At 49.2% G+C, this 20,752-nt stretch overlaps 1 protein-coding gene across 1 annotated transcript in view; it reads right to left on the bottom strand.

The window, feature by feature from the left end:
- LOC134351732 (protein-methionine sulfoxide oxidase mical3a-like) overlaps positions 1–20,752 on the bottom strand; it is a 298,787-nt gene that overhangs the window by 76,960 nt on the left and 201,075 nt on the right. Inside the window, exons 28-31 of the mRNA XM_063058319.1 lie at positions 17,968–18,136; positions 10,066–10,301; positions 7,161–7,250; positions 1,264–1,389 (exon numbers count right to left, since the gene is read on the bottom strand). Of these exons, the coding sequence (XP_062914389.1) occupies positions 1,264–1,389; positions 7,161–7,250; positions 10,066–10,301; positions 17,968–18,136 (621 nt within the window). The remainder of the gene's footprint in view (positions 1–1,263; positions 1,390–7,160; positions 7,251–10,065; positions 10,302–17,967; positions 18,137–20,752) is intronic.

Raw genomic sequence — 20,752 nt, 5'->3', positions numbered from 1 at the left:
TCCCCATCACCCACAGCTGTCCCTGTGCACCCAAACCCCCATCACCCACAGCTGTCCCTGTGCACCCAAACCCCCATCACCCACAGCTGTCCCTGCTCACCCAAACCCCCACCACCCACAGCTGACCCTGTGCACCCAAACCCCCATCACCCGCAGCTGTCCCTGTGCACCCAAACCCCCACCACCCGCAGTTGTCCCTGTGCACCCAAACCCCCATCACCCATAGCTGTCCCTGTGCACCCAAACCCCCATCACCCACAGCTGTCCCTGCTCACCGAAACCCCCATCACCTGTAGCTGTCCCTGTGCACCCAAACCCCCATCACCCACAGCTGTCCCTGTGCACCCAAACCCCCACAGTTGTCCCTGCATTCCTGACTCCCCCCTTGACCCACAGCTGTCCCTGCGCACCCAAACCCCCACCACCCACAGCTGTCCCTGTGCACCTAAACCCCCATCACCCGCAGCTGTCCCTGTGCACCCAAACCCTCATCACCCACAGCTGTCCCTGTGCACCCAAACCCCCATCACCCGCAGCTGTCCCTGTGCACCCAAACCCCCATCACCCGTAGCTGTCCCTGTGCACCCAAACCCCCATCACCCGTAGCTGTCCCTGTGCACCCAAACCCCCATCACCCGTAGCTGTCCCTGTGCACCCAAACCATCACCCGTAGCTGTCCCTGTGCACCCAAACCCCCATCACCCGTAGCTGTCCCTGTGCACCCAAACCCCCATCACCCGTAGCTGTCCCTGTGCACCCAAACCCCCATCACCCACAGCTGTCCCTGCTCACCCAAATCCCCATCACCCATAGCTGTTCCTGTGCACCCAAACCCCCATCACCCACAGCTGTCCGTGCACCCAAACCCCCATCACCCACAGCTGTCCCTGTGCACCCAAACCCCCACAGTTGTCCCTGCATTCCTGACTCCCCCCTCGACCCATAGCTGTCCCTGTGCACCCAAACCCCCACCACCCGCAGCTGTCCTGCGCCTCCGACTCCCCTCCCCAACCTGCAGATGTTCCCGCACGCCCTACTCAACCTCCCCCACCCAGCAGTTTCCCCCACGTGCCCAACTCCTCCCACACGCAGCTTTCCCCCAACGCCCTCCCTCACCCACATGGTCCCAACGTATGACTCCTTTCCACACAGTGTGACCGTACTTCTGCCCCAGCCAACCTTTCCCTGGGCTCTCCTGTCCCTGCTCTCATGGCATTTAACTCCCTTCACCCCTTTGGTGTGGGACGGTTGGTACATCATTACCTTCTGGGGCAGAGGCCGCTGGTGAGCCTACCCCTCCGTGCCCTGTAATGTGTGTCCAGTGCACATCTGCCTTGATGTCCAGAGGGTCAATGGGGCTGACGATCTGCCGCACCCTCAGGCTCGAGGCTATTCCGGGAGGGGGCACAGTGCCAGTGAAGCAACAGGAAGGCAGGTGGAAAGGAAGGCGAAGAGAGAAAGAGAGATTATGAAAGAGTGAGGTAGATCCTGGAGTGGAGAGATTCAGGCTCACAAAGCAGAGGGTCGCATGCAGAAAGCAGCCGAACGCAAGGAGAAGTCAGCGAGCCAAGCTCCTGCCAGCTCCAAGAATCAGTTCAGCACCAGTGGAGGCTATTCAGCCCATTCAGTCTATGCTGGCTCCTGGTCAGGCAGTCACACCAGTCCCATTCATCTCTCCTGGCTCTGCACACCCCCTCCCCCCAAAAGAGGCTGCCTGATTTCTTTTTGATGGCATTAAATGACCCTGCTGACATCACTCCAGGCTCTCTGAGAAAATACACTTCCCCTCACATTTCCCTTCCATCTTTAGCCTGGAGTTTTAGACCTGTGTCACTGCACTCTGAACCACTGAACACAAACAACTCATCCCTGTTTCCTATCAGTACACTCATATGAGATGAAGAAAAGCAGGAGTAGGCCATCTGACCCCTTTAATTTAGCTCCATACCCCATAAGGTCGCAGTTGACCCCCTGTCTCAACATCACCTCCCTACAATAATCCCACTTCTCTTGATTCCCACTGCTTCAAAATATGCTTGGTGTCCAGCTCTCCCTGGGCGGACAAACCTCAGGACAAAGACTGCCCCCACCCACCAGGCCTGGTGAAGCCCCAGTGGGCCCAGACTCACCTGGTACCTGTAACGCCCTTTCCCTGGAACCATTCAAGGGTCTGATCCAATATCAGCAGCTGTGCATCTTTTCACTGCTCTTTGTAACCTAGCAATTCCCACTAATGATCCCAATCCAGTCTTTTCAGCTTCGGATCCCAACAATTCCTCAATAATTATTCTTACTTCTGTAAGTGCCCAGTCAGCCAGCCTTTGATCTCTGATGGGTAATTACTATCCCAGATCTCTGTGCAGTGACCCTAATAACTGAATTACAGTCCAGATTCCTCGTTTGTACTCCCTGATTCCACGTGCTCATTTGAATTCAAAAATCCCTGATGCATTATTCCTACTCCTGATTAAATTCCAAATATTCCCTATCCAAAAATGAGTCCACCTAATCCTGCCCTGTCCAACCGCATACACCTGGTCCTCCCAGCCCAAAACTGCCCAACAATCCCAGACTAACCCCAGTCCAAAGCACTTTAGTCTGGTCTGGTCCTCCCAGTCTAGTCTAGTCAGTCCTCCCAGCCCAGTCCAGACAGTCCTGCCAGTCTAGTTCGGTCCAATCCGTTAAGTTGGTCCTTCAAGTCCAGTCCAGATGGTCCAGTCCGACCCAGTCAGTTTAGTTCAGTCCAGTCCTCCCAGCCTCATCTGGTCTGGTCCATTCCTCCGAGCCCAGTCCAGCCCAGCTCAGCTGAATCCTACCAGCTGAGTCCTCCCAGCTCAGTCCAGTCCTCTCACTTCAGTATAACCCAGTCTTCAGGTTAGTTCAGTATGGTCCTTCGAGCCCAGTCCTTCCAGGCTAGATGAGACCAGTTCGGTCTCCCAGACCGATCCTGCAGCATACACCACAGCACAGCCTGAAGTTCATGTGCCAGGCTGGCACAGCACAGCCACACATGGCACATACCAGCCCAACCCAGTGCCCCACGAGGTGATACAGAACAAAGGGTGCTTAGAGCAGTGAGGACTGCCTCAGCTGTCGAGCACTGGTGGTAGCAGGTGGTTAGTGCACAAGCCATGCACACACCCTGGGGACAGATGCACTCAGTGCCGACACTGGCACACAGCTGGCCAGGCTGCGGTCCTGCGGCCTCTTTGCACCCAATGCCATTCTCACAGCTCCAGCGTCATGGAGCAACACTTTCTCTCACCAGCTGCCACAGCAAACGCTCTTCCCAGGAAAGGGTTAATGTCAGCAGAGGAAGCTTCAGCGTTGCCCAGGCACTGTAGGGATTGCTGGAGCAAGCCGGTGACAGTTGGAACACAGCAACGTAATGTCCCACCCAGCCCAGGGTGTCAGATGCCTGCAGTGATGCCTGGGGCAGAGAGGTCTGCATACAACAGACACAGTGTGGGGTTTGGCCAAAGAGACTGGAGAGTCACCCCGGCTGGGAGAGCAGCTCTGTGAGGGGCATTAAGTGAGCAATGGTTAGGGCTTGTAAGACAGCCTGTGCTCCATGACAGTCTGTGTCAGTCCATGTGATGGTCAGTGTGATGATCTGTGTCATATGGCAGCCAGTGTGACCTTAAGACATAAGAGCAGAATTAGGCCATTTGGCCCATCGAGTATTTCCTCCATTCCATCATGGCTGACTTATCTTCCCTCTCAACTCCATTCTCCTGCCTTCTCCCTTTGATGCTCTGACTAATCAAGAACCTATCAATCTCCACTTTAAATATACTCAGTGACTTGGCCTCTATAACTGTCCATAGCAATGAATTCTGCAGATTCACCACCCTCTGGCTGAAGAAATTCCTTGTTTTGTTCTAAATGAGACATCCCTCTATTCTGAGGCGGTGCCCTCTGGTCCTAGACTCACCCACTATACTACAGGAAACATCCTCTCCAAATCCACTCTATCTAGACTTTTCAATATTCCATAGGTTTCAATGAGATTCCTTCCTCATTCTTCCAAACTCAAGCGAGTACAGGCCCACAGCCATCAAACTCTCCTCATACGTTAACCCTTTCATTCCTGGAATAATTCTCATGAACCTCCTCTGGATACTTTCCAATGCCAGCACATCTTTTCTTAGATAAGGGGCCACAATACTCCAAATGTGGTCTGACCAATGCCTCATAATTCCTCAGCATTACATCCTTGCTTTTATATTGTAGCCCTCTTGAAATGAATGCTAACATTGTATTTGCCTTCCTTACCACTGACATAACCTGCAAGTTAACCTTTAGGGAATGCTGCACAAGGACCCCAAGTCCCTTTGCACTTGGAGTTTTGAATTTTCTCTCCATTTAGAAAATAGTCTATGCCTTTATTCCTTCTATGAAAGTGCATGACCAAACACTTCCCTACATTATATTCCACCTGCCACTTCTCCCAATTTAAGTCCTTCTGCAGACTCTCTGCTTCCTCAACACTACCTGCCACTCTCCCCATCTTTGTATCATCTGCAAACTTGGCCACAAAGCCATCAATTTTGTGATCAAATCACTGACATATAACGTGAAACCAAACAGTCCCAACACTGACTCCTGTGGAACACCACTAGCCACTGGCAGACAACCAGAAAAGGCTCCTTTTACTCCCACTTTTTGCCTCCTGTCAGTTGGCCAATCCTTTATCCATGCCAATATATTTCTGACAATAACATGGGCTCTTACCTCGTTAATCAGCCTCATGTGTGGCATCTTGTCAAAAGCCTTCTGAATATTCAAGTAGATAACATCCACTGACTATGTTGTCTATCCTGCCTATTACTTTTTTAAAAAACTCCAACAGATTCGTCAGGCAAGGTTTCCCCTTAGGGAAACCATGCTGCCTTTGGCGTGCTTTATCATGTGCCCCCAAGTACCCTGAAACCTCATCCTTAATAATGGACTCTAACATCTTCCCAACTACTTAATTCAGGTTAACTGGCCTATGATTTCCTTCCTTCTGCCTCTCTCCCTTTTTATGGAGTGGAGTGGCATTTGCAATTTTCCAGTCCTCCAGAACCACTTCAAAATCTAGTGATTCTTAAAAGATGATTACCAATACCTCCAAAATCTTTTCAGCTCTTTCAGAACCCTGGGTGTAGTCCATCTGATCCAGGTGACTTATCTTCCTTCAGACCTTTCAGCTTCGCAAGCACTTTCTCCTTAGTAATAGAAGCTTCACACACTTCTGTCACCACCCCTCCCCCCCGATATTCTTGAATTTCTGGCATACTGCTGGTGACTGACACAAAATACTTATTCAGCTCATCTGTCATTTCTCTGTCCCCCATTACCACCTCTCTGGGGTCATTTTCCAGGGTCTGATACCCATTCTTGTCTCTTCTTTACTCTTTATATATCGGAGAAAAATCCATTTTTTGATATTCTCTTTTATAACATTGGTTAGCATACTTTCATGTTTCATCTTTTCAATTCTCTCCTGCCATCATTCCTGCTAGTGACCCATTCCAATCAAATTTGGCCAGCTCTTCTCACATACCTCTGTAATTCTCCTTACTCCACTGAAATACTGATATATCTGACTTTATCTTCTCCCTCTCAAATTGCAGGATGAATTCTATTAAATTATGCTCACTGCCTCCTAAGTTTACTTTTCCTTAAGCTCTCGAATCAAATCTGTTTCATTCCACAACGCCCAATTCAGAATTGCCTTTCCCCAAGTGGGCTCAACCACAAGCTGCTCTAAAAAGCCATGTTGTAGGCATTCTACAAACTTCCTCTTTTGGGATCCAGCACCAACCGGATTTTCCCAATCCACTTGCATACTGAAATCTTAATTTTAACATTGAGAATTTTAGCATTGCCCTTTTTGCATGCCTCTTCTATTTCCTATTGTATTTTGTATCCTACACTCTGGAGACCTGCGCATAATTCTCATCGTGGTCTTTTTATCCTTGCAGTTTAACTCCATCCACAAGGATTCTACATCTTCTGCTCCTATGACACTTCTGTCTAAGGATTTGTTTTCATTTTTCTACCGACAGAGGCATGCGAACTCCTCTGTCTACCTGCCTGTCACTTTGATACAATGTGTACCTTTGAATGTTAAGCCCCCAACTATAATCTTCCTTCAGCCACGGCTCAGTGATGCTGACGTTAGAACGGCCAATCTCTAACTGCGCTGCAAGACCATCCATGTTATTACGTACACTGTGTGCATTCAAATATAGCACCTTCAGTCCTGTATTCATCATCTCTTTCAATTTTGCCCCCATGTTACATTTCAACTCATCCCATTGACTGCCATTTTGGCCTGTCATCTGCCTGTCCTTCCTCAAGGTCCCGTTACACAATGCATCAATTTGTATACTAACATTCCCATTCTTAGCCCTATCATTCTGGTTCCCATTCCCCAGCCAAATTAGTTGAAACCCTCCCTAACAGCTCTAGCAAACCTACCCGCAAGGATGTTGGTCCCCTCTTCAGGTTCAGGTGTAACCTGTACTTTTACAGGTTATACCTTTCCCAGAAGAGATCCTAATGATCTAGAAGCCTGAAACCCTGCTCCCTGCACCACTTCCTCAGCCACTCATTCAACTGTACTGTCATCTCATTCCTGCCCTGACTAGCACATGGTACTGGGAGTAATCTAGAGATGACCACCTCGGAGGTCCTGCTCTTCAGCTTCTTCCCTAACTCTCTATACTCAGTGAGCAACACCTTCTCCCCCTTTCTACCCATGTTATTGGTCCTCTGACTGCTCACCCTCCTTCTTGAGAATCTTCTGCAACTGCTCAAAGGATCTGTGTCCCGTAATGGTCAGTGTGACATTCAGCATGCAGTGATGGTCAGTGTGACGGTCCCCGTTTCAGTTAGCTTGCTGTGCCCCTGCCCTGATCCCGTCTGTCCTAGGTAACACCAGTTGGGGCTGTAGCTGGACCATGAACCCAGGCTGGCATCTCCTGCCCTGCCTTCACCCCCCACAACCGGGAAGCCTGTACCCTTTCAGCTGGATTTCTGTTCCACCTGTCACCGGCTGATCAGCTCTAGCCTCTGCCCCGCGGTCAACAAAGCAGTGGCTGCGCACCCTGAGGGGCTGGTGCACATGATTAGTTCTGCAGAGCTGTGTACTTGCAGAGAAATAAAGATACCTCGGAACACATGGGTGTCCTCTTCCTTAGAGAGCTGATGTACCCAGAGCCCATACTGGAGCTCCTTCTCCCAGGGGCAGTATTCACCCTCTTCAGAGAGACACATGGGGGGAAAGGGAAGAACACACACACACACAGATACACGGCAGGCACACACACACATGCATACAAACACAAATGCGCATGCGCAGATACACACACATACATGGACAATCCCACAAAGATTTATACATAGATGCACGTAGATATACAATCTCACACACAGCCATGAGACACACATACATATACAAATATATACATTAGAAAATCACATATGTGGTCAGAAACAGATAAATGCACATTTACGCACATCCCATAAATATCCACACACGGGTACAGACAGACAGACAGACACACACACACACACACACACACACACACACACACACACACACACACACACACAGAGTGGGGCAGAGGAAAAGATGAAGTACAGTTAGTGCAGGAAATTCAGGGCGGCCGGCCTGGTGTAAGAGCCGGAGGTCAGTCCTAAATGAGGGCTGGGAGTCCTTAACCGGCAGCCTAGCTGGAGCCTCTGGGCTGGCGTTACAATTGCCCCTTGCCTCTGCTGGGGTGTGACAGCCATGGTAAACCAGGCCAGGTTGAGATGTGAAGCCATATGTGAAGAGCTGCCTTATCCCCGCCCTGCTAGACTACTGTTAGATGTCCCTTCATTGCCTGTTCCAACCTACACTAACTGGGACAGTGTCAGCAGTTCACTTCCCTTTGTTCCATTTCCCAGTACTGTCCGAGACAGTAATTTGGAGTCTGGAGTAATGCACAGAGTGGAGAATTTATCCAATGGGCCAACTCCGATTCCTGTGCTCCAGACAGCAGCCTTCAGCTGGCGATCGACCTCCTGACACCGTCCACGCACGGCAAGTAAAAACTTGGCCCTGATAGGCCTGAGGAGGAGCAACCCTGTCCTGCCTATTTCCGGGGAATAACCCCCGCCCCACCCAACCCAGATATCACTTCAGGTCAAATCCAGAGAGATTCCAGAGGCGCCAATGGCCACTTGAGAGACTGTCGAGATAGGGATCAGGCAGTGAGGGCAGTGGGCTTATAATCTTCCACAAGCCCACACTGACATGTGGAGTCACCACATTACCCCAGACCTTCTCTATCCCTCTCAGTGAATTTCACGCAGCCACTCAACCTTAGGTCCAACGAATCACATCCTCACCCACTGCCTCCTGCCTGCCTGACTGTGTCTCTGTTCTCGAGGTGAGTCTCACTGCTTGCCCTGCCGCTACTCAAAACCACACTCATGGTCTGAGCCACCTCAGGCGCAGAAAGGGAGCTCTCCACGCAGCTACCGCCCGACCAATCCAGGCACAGTCCCACCCACCACACTGTAAGCCCTGCACATCAGCTGGTGCTGGTGAAAGGCAAAGGGTAATATTTCTGGTATTGGGAGGGTGAGGGTGGGAGGGTGGTGACCTGCACGCCACTTTCCCTGCGAAGATCACACCTGGCACAAACCGAAAAGGCTTTTTGTTTCACCGTCCAGAACCACAGCATGTCTACAGACACCCATGAAAGACATCTGGAATTCAATCACGTTCCATACTGCTATACTCTGCAGATCACTCTTGATCCACAGACACCTAACAGCCATTAGCAATCTCCCTGGAGGAGCAGATTACTCACAATAACGGAGGAATCAGTCGCTGGTGGAGTTACAGTTGCTTCTTCAGGCCTGTACAGCCACTCAGCAGGAGAGTAGCTGATCTAACGCAGTCCAATTCATGCTCTATCCCCATAAGCCCCAATTCCTTAAGTATCAAGAAACTCATTCTTTTTTAAAATGAATTCTCTGACTGTGCCTACACAGTCCTTCTGGGAGCAGAATACTCTTTCATACAAAGAGCTTTCTCGTCTCAGTATTCTGAGCCTCCCCAGTATTCTGAGAATGTAGCTCCTCATTCCCTGGACTCCGGATCTCCACAGTGAATTAATTGCCTCTAAGCCCCGTATATTGACAGTTTATTAACTCCCCCGATCCCCCCCCCCACATCAACAGTTTAACTCTCCCCTCCCGTATATCAACAGTTCATTAACTCCCCTTGAACCCCGTATATTGACAGTTAACTCCCCCGATCCCCCCTGTATATCAACAGTTTATTAACTCCCCTTGAACCCCGTATATTGACAGTTTATTAACTCCCCCGATCCCCCCCCACATCAACAGTTTAACTCTCCTCTCCCAGACATCGCCAGTTTATTAACTCCCCCTGAACCCCATATATCGGCAGTTTATTAACTCCCACGCACCCCCCCATATATCAACAGTTTATTAACTCCCCTTGAACCCCGTATATCGGCAGTTTATTAACTCCCACGCACCCCCCCCATATATCAACAGTTTATTAACTCCCCCTGAACCCCGTATATCAACAGTTTATTAACTCCCCAACCCCACCCCACCGTATATTCACAGTTTATTAACTCCCCCATGGAATCCCTCATCTTCAGTACATGAGCTTCTGCCCAATGATCTGTACCTACAATATTTCAACCATCCTACAGAACCTTGTGCTACCAGTATAATCAACCTGCCGGTTGAGCCATCCCATCACATCAACTCCTGTCTCCAGTGCAATGGCTGCCCATTGAGCCATCTCTAGATTAGCTCTTCAGTAAGCACACGTTCATGGTGCCAAACTCCACACGCCTCCCTCATTACTCAGTAGGCATGGATGTTTCTGCATGCCTGGGCCTTGGACCAATGACAGCTGGTACTAGTTGTAACTAGGTCTGGCTCCCTGTAGTTCTAGGGTTCAGACAGTCTTTTCAAATGGTGTCCCCACAGACATTAATGACTACCATCTCCACACCAAGTGCTGGAACCCGCGGCTCTCACCGTAACTGGATTCTGATTTCTGCTCATCCTCGCTCTCGGCTTCCGTGTCCTCCTCTGGGCGGTCCTTCAGCATCTGATGGATCTCCGCAGCTTTTCCCCATGGAAGGCCATCCACTGAGGGGGCCACTGCACCTTCCTTACCCTTCTCCTCCTCCTCCTCCTCCTGGACCTCTTCCACCTCCTCGTCCTCACCCTCCTCCTCGTCCTCCTCCATTTCATACTCGGAGCTGCTGCAACTGAACCCAGAGAGGTCACTTGATAAGCAAAGCCCTGACTGTTGAGGGTCAGGTCAAAGGTCAATTTTATTTGCCATTTACATTTAGATATATTAGGAATTTGCTGTGATGTGTTGGTCAGGACATGAGATGCAACAAAAAAAAAGACAGGATATGGATAATAGATCATAAAACCACAAGATATAGGACCAGAGTTATGCCATTAGGCCCACAAAGTCTGCTCTGCCATTTCATCTTAGCTGATCCAATTTTCCTCTCAGCCCCAATCTCCTGCCTTCTCCCCATATTACTTCAATCCCTGACTAATCAAAAATCTATCAATCTCTGCCTTAAATGCACATAAAGACTTGGCCTCCACAGTTGCCTGTAGCAAAGAATTCCACAGATCCACTACTCTCTGGCTAAAGAAATTCCCCCTCTAAAAGGATGTCCCTCTTTTCTGAGGCTGTGCCTTCTGGTCTTATACACTACCACTATAGAAAATATCCTCTCCACAACCACTCTTATCAAGGCCTTTCATCATTCGATGGGTTTCAATGAGGTCAACCCTCATTTTTCTGAATTCTAGTGAATACAGGCCTAGAGCCATTAAACATTCTTCATATAACAAGCCATTCTGGAATCATTTTCATAAACCTCCTTTGAATCCTCTCCAGTTTCAGGGCATCCTTCATAAGGGGCCGAAACCTGCTCACAATACTCCAAGTGAGACACAACAGTGCTTTATAAAGTTTCAACATTACATCCTTGCTTTTATATTCTAGTCCTCTTGAAATAAATGCTAACATTGCATTTGCCTTCCTCACCACAGGCTCAACCTGCAAATTAACCTTTAGGAAATCCTGCACAAGGACTTCCCAAGTCCCTTTGCACCTCAGTTTTTATGTATTTTCTCTCCATTTAGAAATTAGTCACCCTTTAATTTCTTCTACCATAGTGCATTACCATACACCACCCGACATTGTATTCTATCTGCCACACTTCTTTGCCCATTCTCCTAATCTGTCTAAGTCCCTCTGTAGCCTACCTCCTCAAAACTACCTGCCCCTCCACCTATCTTCATATCATCTGCAAATTTTGCAACAAACTCATCAATTCCATCATCCAAACCACTGACATACAACATAAAAAGAATCGGTCCCAACACAGACCCCTGTGGAACACCATTAGTCACTGGCAGCCAGCTGGAAAAAGGCTAACTGTATTCACACTCTTTGCCTCCTGCCTGTTAGCCACTGCTTTATCTATACTAGAATCTTCCCTGTAATACCATGGGCCCATGGCTTGTTAAGCAGCCTCATGTGTGGCACCTTGTTAAAGGCCTTCTGAAAATTAAAGCACAAAACATCAACCAATTCTCCTTTGTCCATCCTGCTTGTTTTTTCTTCAAAGAATTCCAACAAATTTGTCAGGCCTGTGCCTCCCGAATTGCTTTCAGAAACTCTCCTGACATATTTCTCCTGAAGTTGATATGCATCTCCATGGATTTGAGGGTGTCAGTGGTCGTGGGAAGGAGAGATCAGCCGGCAGAGACTGCAACATTGGATGGAAATTGGACATCGTTATGCACGATGCACGGGGCAAGACAGAATAAAGACGCAAAGTTGGCAGGACCAGAGTCAGAAGAGAATCAAAGTTATAGAAAAGATACAGAACAAAAGAAGCCCATCGATTGCATGCCAGTGGATAAAGGATTGCTCACCTCCCAGCACCAGGCACGCAACCTTGCAGGTCACAACTCTTCAGGTGCATACCTAAGTTCAGATAAAGGATTCAACCTGAAGCATTAACTCAGTTTCACGGCACAGTAGTTTAGCAGTGCCAGCTGCCTGTAGTTTTTATGCTTACCCCTGGACCGCATGGGTTTCCTCCGGTAGCTCCCACATTCCAAAGTTGTACTGGTTAGAAGGTTAGTGAGTGTGGGCATGTTACACTGGTGCCAGAAGCGTGACGACATTTACGGGTTGTCCATCACAATCCTCGCTGATTTGGCTGGATGCAAATGAAACAACTTTGCTGTGCATCGATGTACATGTGGCAGGTAAAAGGCTAGTGTCTGTTTCCCTTTCCACAGGTGCTGCCTGACCTGCTGACCAGACAACACAAGGAAAAGGCCCTTCAGCCCACTGAGACATGATGACCATGCAAAGGTTTAGAGTGATATGGGCCAAGCACGAGAAAATAGTTCTGGCTTAGATGAGAATCATGGTTGTAGAAACATAGAAAACCTACAGCACAATACAGGCCCTTCAGCCCACAATGCTGTGCCGAACATGTCCTTATCTGAGAAATTACCTAGGGTTACCCATAGCCCTCTATTTTTCTGAGCTCCATATACCTGTCCAGGAGTCTCTCAAAAGACCCTATCATATCCGCCTCCACCACCGTTGCCAGCAGCCCATTCCTCGCACTCACCACTCTCTGCGTAAAAAACTTACCCCTGACATCTCCTCTGTACCTACTTCCACGCACCTTAAAACTGTGCCCTCTCATGTCAGCCAGTTCAGCTCTGGGAAAAAACCTCTGACTATCCACACAATTAATGCCTCTCATCATCTTATACACCTCTGTCAGGTCACCTCTCATCCTCTGTCGCTCCAAGGAGAAAAGACCAAGTTCACTCAACCTATTCTCATAAGGCATACTCTCCAATCTAGGCAACATCCTTGTAAATCTCCTCTGCACCCCTTCTATAGTTTCCACATCCTTCCTATAGTGAGTTCTGGATCAACAAAGCAACGTCCCCTTGGATCCCATGCCTCCTTACTTGCTCAATAAGCCTTGCATGGGGTACCTTGTCAAATGCCTTGCTGAAAACCATATACACTATATCTACTGCTCTTCATTCATCAATGTGTTTAGTCACCTCCTCAAAAAATTCAATCAGGCTCGTAAGGCAAGACCCGCCCTTGACAAAGCCATGCTGACTATTCCTAATCATATTAAGCCTCTCCAAATGCTCATGAATCATGCCTCTCAAGATCTTCTCCATCAACTTACCAACCACTGAAGAAACTCACTGATCTATAATTTCCTGGGCTATCTCTACTCCCTTTCTTGAATAAAGGAACAACATCTGCAACCCTCCAATCCTCCGGAACGTCTCCTGTCCCCATTGATGAGGCAAGGATGATCGCCAGAGACTCAATAATCTCCTCCCTCGCCTCCCACAGTAGCCTGGGGTACATTTCGTCCGGTCCCAGTGACTTATCCAACTTGATGCTTTCCAAAAGCTCCTCCACATCTTCTTGTTGTCATGGAGAAGCTGGGCTAAAGGGCCTGCTCCTGTGCTGTGTAACTCTATGACTCTAAACCTGGCACGAGCAGGCAGGGTCAAGCACACCAGACCCAGCAAATGGTGGAATCACTAAACAGACCAGACAGTGTCTGCAGGGAGCGAAGCAGAGGTAACGTATCAAGGAGTGACTTAATCAGGTTCTGGTGAAAAGTCTCTCTAATTTGGAACTATGACAATTTCCTCACTTGCAGACCCCAGTCAGATAAGATCGGCAACATCTCCTCCACAACTTCCACCAGCACAGGGCTGTGAGCCTAGCCCCCTGCTCTAATCATTTTATACTTATGACTATGTGGCTACGCACAGCTCCAGTGCCATAGTCAAGTTCGCTGATGACACCACCATCGTAGGCAGAATCAAAGGTGATGACGAATCAGCATATAGGAGGGAGATTAAAAATCTGGCTGAGTGATGCCATAACAACAACCTCTTACTCAATGCCAGCAAGGCCAAGGAGCTGATCATTGACTTCAGGAGGAGGAAATCGGAGATCCATGAGCCAGTCCTTATTGGAGGATCAGAGGTGGAAAGGGTCAGCAACTTTAATTTCCCTGATGTTATTATTTTGGAGGACCTGTCCTGCACTCAAGTACATTTTCTTAGAAAGCAGAGCAGTGCTTGTCCTCTAATTCGTTAGGAGTTCGCAAATATTCAGCATGACACCTAAAACTTTGACAAACTTTTATAGATGTGTGGTGGAGAGTACCATTGATTGACTGTTTCATAGCCTGGTATGAAAACACCAATGCCCTTGAACAGAAAATCCTCCAAAAGGTACAAAATTCAAAGTTCAAAGTAAAATTTATTACCAGAGTACATACACGTCACCACATACAACCCTGAGATTCTTTTTCCGCAGGCATACTTAGCAAATCTATAGAACAGTAACTGTAAACAGGATCTGTAAACTGTAAACATCAGGAATTGAAAAATGCAAACAAATTGTGAAAATGCAGGTAATAAATAACCAGTGTGAAATAACAAGATAAAAGAGTTCTTAAATGAGTGTAGTTATTCCCTTTTGTTCAAGAGCCTGACTGTTGAGGGGTAGTAACTGTTCTTGAACCTGGTGGTGCAAGTGCTGAGGCACCTGTACCTTTTACTGATCACTCAGTGAGAAATCCACTATTTTTCGTGGGATTTTCAGCTCAAAGGCATTGGTGCTCCCATACCAGGCCGTAATGCAGCCGTCAGCACACCTTCCACCATACATCTATACAAGTTTGCCAAGGTTTGTGGTGACATGGCGAATCTCCATAGACTCCCGAGGAAGTAGAGGCATTGCTGTTCTCTCTTCTCAATTATATTTATATGATGGTTCCAAGAGAGGTCCTCTGACATACTGTCACGTAGGAAACTGAAGTTACTGACCCTCTCCACCTCTGATCATCGGATGATTACTGGCTCATGGACTTTTGGTTTCCCTCTCCTGAAGTCTACTATCAGTTCCTTGGTTTTACTGACATTGAGTGAGAGGTTGTTGTTATTACACCACTCAGCTAAATTTTCAAACTCCTTCCTGTATGCTGATTCATCACCACCTTTGATACAGCCCATAACAATAGTGTCATCAGCAAACTTCTATATGGTGTTGGAGCTCTACCTAGTCACACAGTCAAAGGGGTAAAGTGAGTAGAGCAGGGGGCTAAGTGCACATCCCTGCAGTGCACATGTGCAGATGGAGGTTGTGGAGGAAATGTTTTTGCTAATCTGACTGGGGTTTACAAGTGAGAAAATCCAGGATCCAATTGCTCAAGGGGATGTTGAGGGTCAGGGCTTGAAGTTTACTGATTAGTTTTGAGGGGATGGTGGCATTAAATGCCGAGCTATAATTGATGAGGGGCATCCTGATATATGCATCTTTGCTGTCCAGATGTTCCAGGGTTGTGCGAAGAGCCAACGAGACAGCATCTGCTGTAGACCTGTTGCTTTGGTAGGTGAATTGGAGCCAATCCAAGTCACCACTCAGACAGGAGCTGAAGTGCTTCAACACCAGCCTCTCAAAACACTTCATCACTGTGGACTTAAGTACCACTGGGCAAGTCATTTAAACAGGTTACCATGTTCTTCTTGGGCACCAGTACAATTGAAGCCTACTTAAGACAGGTGGGTACCACACACTGCAGGAGCGAGAGGTTGAAGATATCCGTGAACACACCAGCCAGTTGGTTAGCACAGGTCTTCAGTACTTGGCCATGTACTCTGTCCAGACTGGATGCTTTCCTTGGATTCACTCCCTTGAAGGCAGCCAGCACGCCATCTTCAGATGTAATGGATACAGCCCAGTCCATCAAGAGTAAAGCAGCATTCAACATCAGGGACCCCCACCATCCAGGTCATGCACTCTTTTCACTGCCGCCATTAGGGAGGTGGTACAGGAATTCATGACAGTTATTGTCCCTCAACCATCAGGCTCTTGAACCAAAGGGGTAACTTCACTTGCCACATCATTGAAACGTTCCCACAACCTAAGGATTCATTTTCAAGAACTCTTCATCTCACGTTTTTAATATTCATTGCTTATTTATTATTATTATTTCTTTCTTTTTGTATTTGCACAGATTATTGTCTATTACATTCTGGTTGCACACCCAAGTCGGTGCTGTCTTTCATTGATTCTGTTCTGCTCATTACTCTATGCATTTATTGAGTATGCCTGTAAGAAAATGAATCTCAGGATTGTATACGATGACATACAGTATATGTACTTCGATAATAAATTTACTTTGAACTTCAACTACATTTCTCTTCCCACAGGTGCAATCTGACCTGTTGAGTGTTTCCAGCACTTTCTGACTTTATTTTGTGGTATTAGACACCGTAAGACAAGTACAAAGAAATGTGACCAGATAGACCCCGTGAGACAGGGATGAGTTGTGAGAAAGAAATCAGACTCCGTGAGACAGGGGCGAGACGTGAGAAAGAAATCAGACTCCGTGAGACAGGGGCGAGACGTGAGAAAGAAACCAGACCCCCTGAGACAGGGCTGAGATGTGTCAAAGAAATCAGACCCTGGGAGACAGGGGCGAGACATGAGAAAGAAACCAGACCCCGTGAGACAGGGGCGAGACGTGAGAAAGAAATCAGACTCCGTGAGACAGGGGCGAGGCGTGAGAAAGAAACCAGACCCCGTGAGACAGGGGCGAGACGTGAGAAAGAAATCAGACTCCGTGAGACAGGGGCGAGGCGTGAGAAAGAAACCAGACCCCGTGAGACAGGGCTGAGATGTGTCAAAGAAACCAGATCCCCGAGACAGGGGCGAGACATGAGAAAGAAACCAGACCCCCTGAGACAGGGGCGAGATGTGTCAAAGAAATCAGACCCTGGGAGACAGGGGCGAGACATGAGAAAGAAACCAGACCCTGTGAGACAGGAGCGAGACGCGAGAAAGAAACCAGACCCCGTGAGACAGGGGCGAGACATGAGAAAGAAACCAGACCCCGTGAGACAGGGGTGAGACGTGAGAAAGAAACCAGACCCCATAAGACAGGGGCGAGACGTGAGAAAGAAACCAGACCCCGTGAGACAGGGGCGAGATATGAGAAAGAAACCAGACCCCGTGAGACAGGGGCGAGACATGAGAAAGAAACCAGACCCCGTGAGACAGGAGCGAGACATGAGAAAGAAACCAGACCCCGTGAGACAGGGGCGAGACGTGAGAAAGAAACCAGACCCCGTGAGACAGGGGCGAGACGTGAGAAAGAAACCAGACCCCGTGAGACAGGGGCGAGGTGTGAGAAAGAAACCAGACCCCGTGAGACAGGGGTGAGACGTGAGAAAGAAACCAGACCCCATAAGACAGGGGCAAGACGTGAGAAAGAAACCAGACCCCGTGAGACAGGGGCAAGACGTGAGAAAGAAACCAGACCCCGTGAGACAGGGGCGAGACGTGAGAAAGAAACCAGACCCCGTGAGACAGGGGCGAGATGTGTTAAAGAAACCAGACCCGTGAGAAAGAAACCAGACCCTGTGAGACAGGGGCGAGATGTGAGAAAGAAACCAGACCCCGTGAGACAGGGGCGAGACATGAGAAAGAAACCAGACCCCGTGAGTCAGGAGCAAGACATGAGAAAGAAACCAGACCCCGTGAGACGGGCAAGACGTGAGAAAGAAACCAGAACCCGTGAGACAGGGGCGAGACGCGAGAAAGAAACCAGACCCCGTGAGACAGGGGCAAGCCATCAGACATGGGTAAGATTTGAGAGAGGAGTGAGATGTGAACTGACAAAAACTAGATAAAGCCGAGAAGTGAGGTAGTACTAGGATTGAATCCGATGAACAATGGGAGATCCTCTGACCCACGGAAAGATCTAGTACTGTGTGGTCTTTCTGTCTCCCCACAACCCCCACCCCATGTCAGGCACTGACCTGCTGCTGGGCTCTTGGCCAGTCTGGAGCAGCGCGTTGCTCAGGTTGTGCTCGGCTAGCGTCTCTTCAGGCACTTCCTGCAGATCCTCCTCCCGCTCCAGGGACACACGGATGTTCTCCAGCTCGATCCGCTCAGGCGTGCCACGCAGTCGCTTCGCCTGCCAAGGCTCTGTGACGGCAGAGAGGGCGCGGTTACCAGCAGGGAGCACCAGAAGGTAAGGTGGGCATGGTTACCGGAGGGAGCACGAGGAGGTGAGGTGGGCCCGGTTACCAGAGGGAGCACGAGGAGGTGAGGTGGGCGCGGTTACCGGCAGGGAGCACGAGGAGGTGAGGTGGGCGCGGTTACCGGCAGGGAGCACGAGGAAGTGAGGTGGGACGAGCAGCCTCCTGGCACAGGCCACCACTTGGCACGGTGCGGATGGGGCATCAGAGGGACTGCCAAGACAAGGCAGGATGGGAAAGACCCAAGAAGGGGACAGATACAGGAGTGAACCAGGGTAGGGGGGGAAAGAGGTGGGACAGGGGAGTGACCTGGGAAGTGGACGGGACACGAGAGTGACCTGGGAAGGGAAAGGGGTCATGAAATAAGGGAGTGACCTGGGAAGGGAAAGGGAGTATGAGACAAGGGAGTGATAAGGGAAGGTGGGGGGGGGTACACAAGAGTGACCCGGGAAGGGAAGGGGGCACAGAAGTGATGAAGGTAGGGAAAGGATGGGACAGAGGAGTGACCTGGGAAGGGCGGGGGGAGGGAAGGGTGGGGGACAGGAATGACCTCGGGGGGAGGGGGCGGGACATTGCAGTAATATAGGAAGCAGGGCGGAGACACTGGAGTGACCTGGGAATGGGGGACATGGGAGTGATCTGGGAAGAGGGGGGAACAGGAGTGACCCAGAAAGGGGGGTGGGGGAGAGACATCGGAGTGACCCGGGAAGGTGGGGAGGACATGGCAGTGACCCGGGAAGGGGGTGGGGGAGAGGCATGGGAGCGACCCTGGAAGGGGGTGGGGAAGAGGCATGGGAGTGACCCAGGGTGGGGGAGAGGCATGGGAGTGACCCGGGAAGGGGGTGGGGGACATGCGAGTGACCCGGGAAGGGGGTGGGGGACATGGGAGTGTCCTGGGAAGGGGGTGGGGGACAAGGGAGTGTCCTGGGAAGGGAGGGGGAGCAGAAGGGAAGAGCAGGCTGACCAAACGCAGTGAAACTGACAGGGCTGTCGGTGGTGATAGAGACAGATACACTAGGGCACTGTTAAAAAGGCACATGGATGATAGAAAAATGGATGCCAGTGTGGAAGGGAAGGTTAGAATGATCTTAGAGTAGGTTAAAAAGTCAGCACAACGTCATGGGCCAAAGCATTTGTACTGTGCTGTAATGTTCCACATTCTGATCCAACCACTGCCAAACAGCTGTGAATAACCTGGGCTGTTACGTTACTCTAGAAACTTGCAGTGGGTAGGGCTGTGTCTCATGTGTGTTGTGTGGTCTGTCTGGGCTTGGACTGTGCGTCTGCATCCAAGAATGTGTTAAGAGTGCACAGTACAGCCTGGTCTCTACTGGCCCTGCTACTGGACTCCATCGAGACAACACAGCAGCTGATTGTATAATGGCCAAAAGAACTCACACTGCCATCCCCTGCTCAGAAATGAAGTGGGATCAAGTCATCCATATGGGGATCGGTTTCTGTCTCACATCACTTTGAGGGATTGTAAAGAGAAAAGTTTACCCCAATGACTGGAACTTCAGGCAGTTCTCTGGCTGAAAACAGCAGTGGAAGCCTCCAATTTATAATCCTCTCCATTGTACTGTGACATTGGTCCAAGGCTCCCTTTCACCCATTACCACTGTCCACCCTCCTCAGTACTTCCCCACTCTCTTGTTGTGATGCTATGTTGAATTGTTTAAGGTATTGGTGAGGCCGAATTTGGAGCATTCTGTGTCATTCTGGTCACCTACTCACAAGGAAGATATCAATCAATAAGCGTGGAAGAGGGCAGAGAAACTTTAGAAGGATGTTGTCAGGGAAGGGTTGAAAAGGTTAGGACTTCATTCCCTGGAGTATAGAAGATTGAGATGAAATCTCAATATAGAGGTATACAAAATTATGAAGTGTATAGATAAGAATGCGAGCAGGCATTTTTCCTACTGTGGTTAGGTGAGATTAGCACAAAAGGTCACAGGTTTAGGGTGAAAGGTGAAATATTTAAGAGAACCTCAGGGCGAAATTCCTCACTCAGAAGGTAGTGCAAGTGTGGAACAAGCTCCCAGTGGAAGTGGCTTATGCAGGTTAAATTTCAATACATACGAAAAGTTTGGACAAGGACATGGATGGAAGGGGTGTGGAGGGCTATCGTCCAGGTGCAGGAAGATGGGACTACGCAGAAAACTGGGCTAGCACAGACTAGTAGGCTGAAGGGCCTGTTTCTGTGCTATTCTGCTCTGTGACTCTATGACCAAAGCCAGGCAAGATGACCATTCCAAGTGTTGAATCTACAGTCTGTGAGCCGAGTTGCAGAAGCTCCATTTAAAGTGAGTGTGAATATAACCACACAGAACTCTGCTGCTGTAACACTGGGGAATAGTGATGGAGAGTGAACCCCACCACTCCGGTACATCAACCTTCCCCAAACCCATTCCTCACTTCCATCATAGCTCTGTAATCTCGACAGCTACCCGTCTCTGCTCACTCTAACTTGCTCTCTCTCCTCACTCCCTGCACTCATCTCCTTCCCTGCATCTTCTATCTTCCTGCTCCTGTTCTTTAATCATTCCCTCTTTCCCTGTTCAGT

This window comes from Mobula hypostoma, chromosome 9 (genome assembly GCF_963921235.1).
Source record: "Mobula hypostoma chromosome 9, sMobHyp1.1, whole genome shotgun sequence".
Taxonomy (NCBI): Eukaryota; Metazoa; Chordata; class Chondrichthyes; order Myliobatiformes; family Myliobatidae; genus Mobula; species Mobula hypostoma.
The sequence above is the reverse complement of the archived record's forward strand: the minus strand, read 5'-3'. Positions and strand labels throughout refer to the sequence as shown.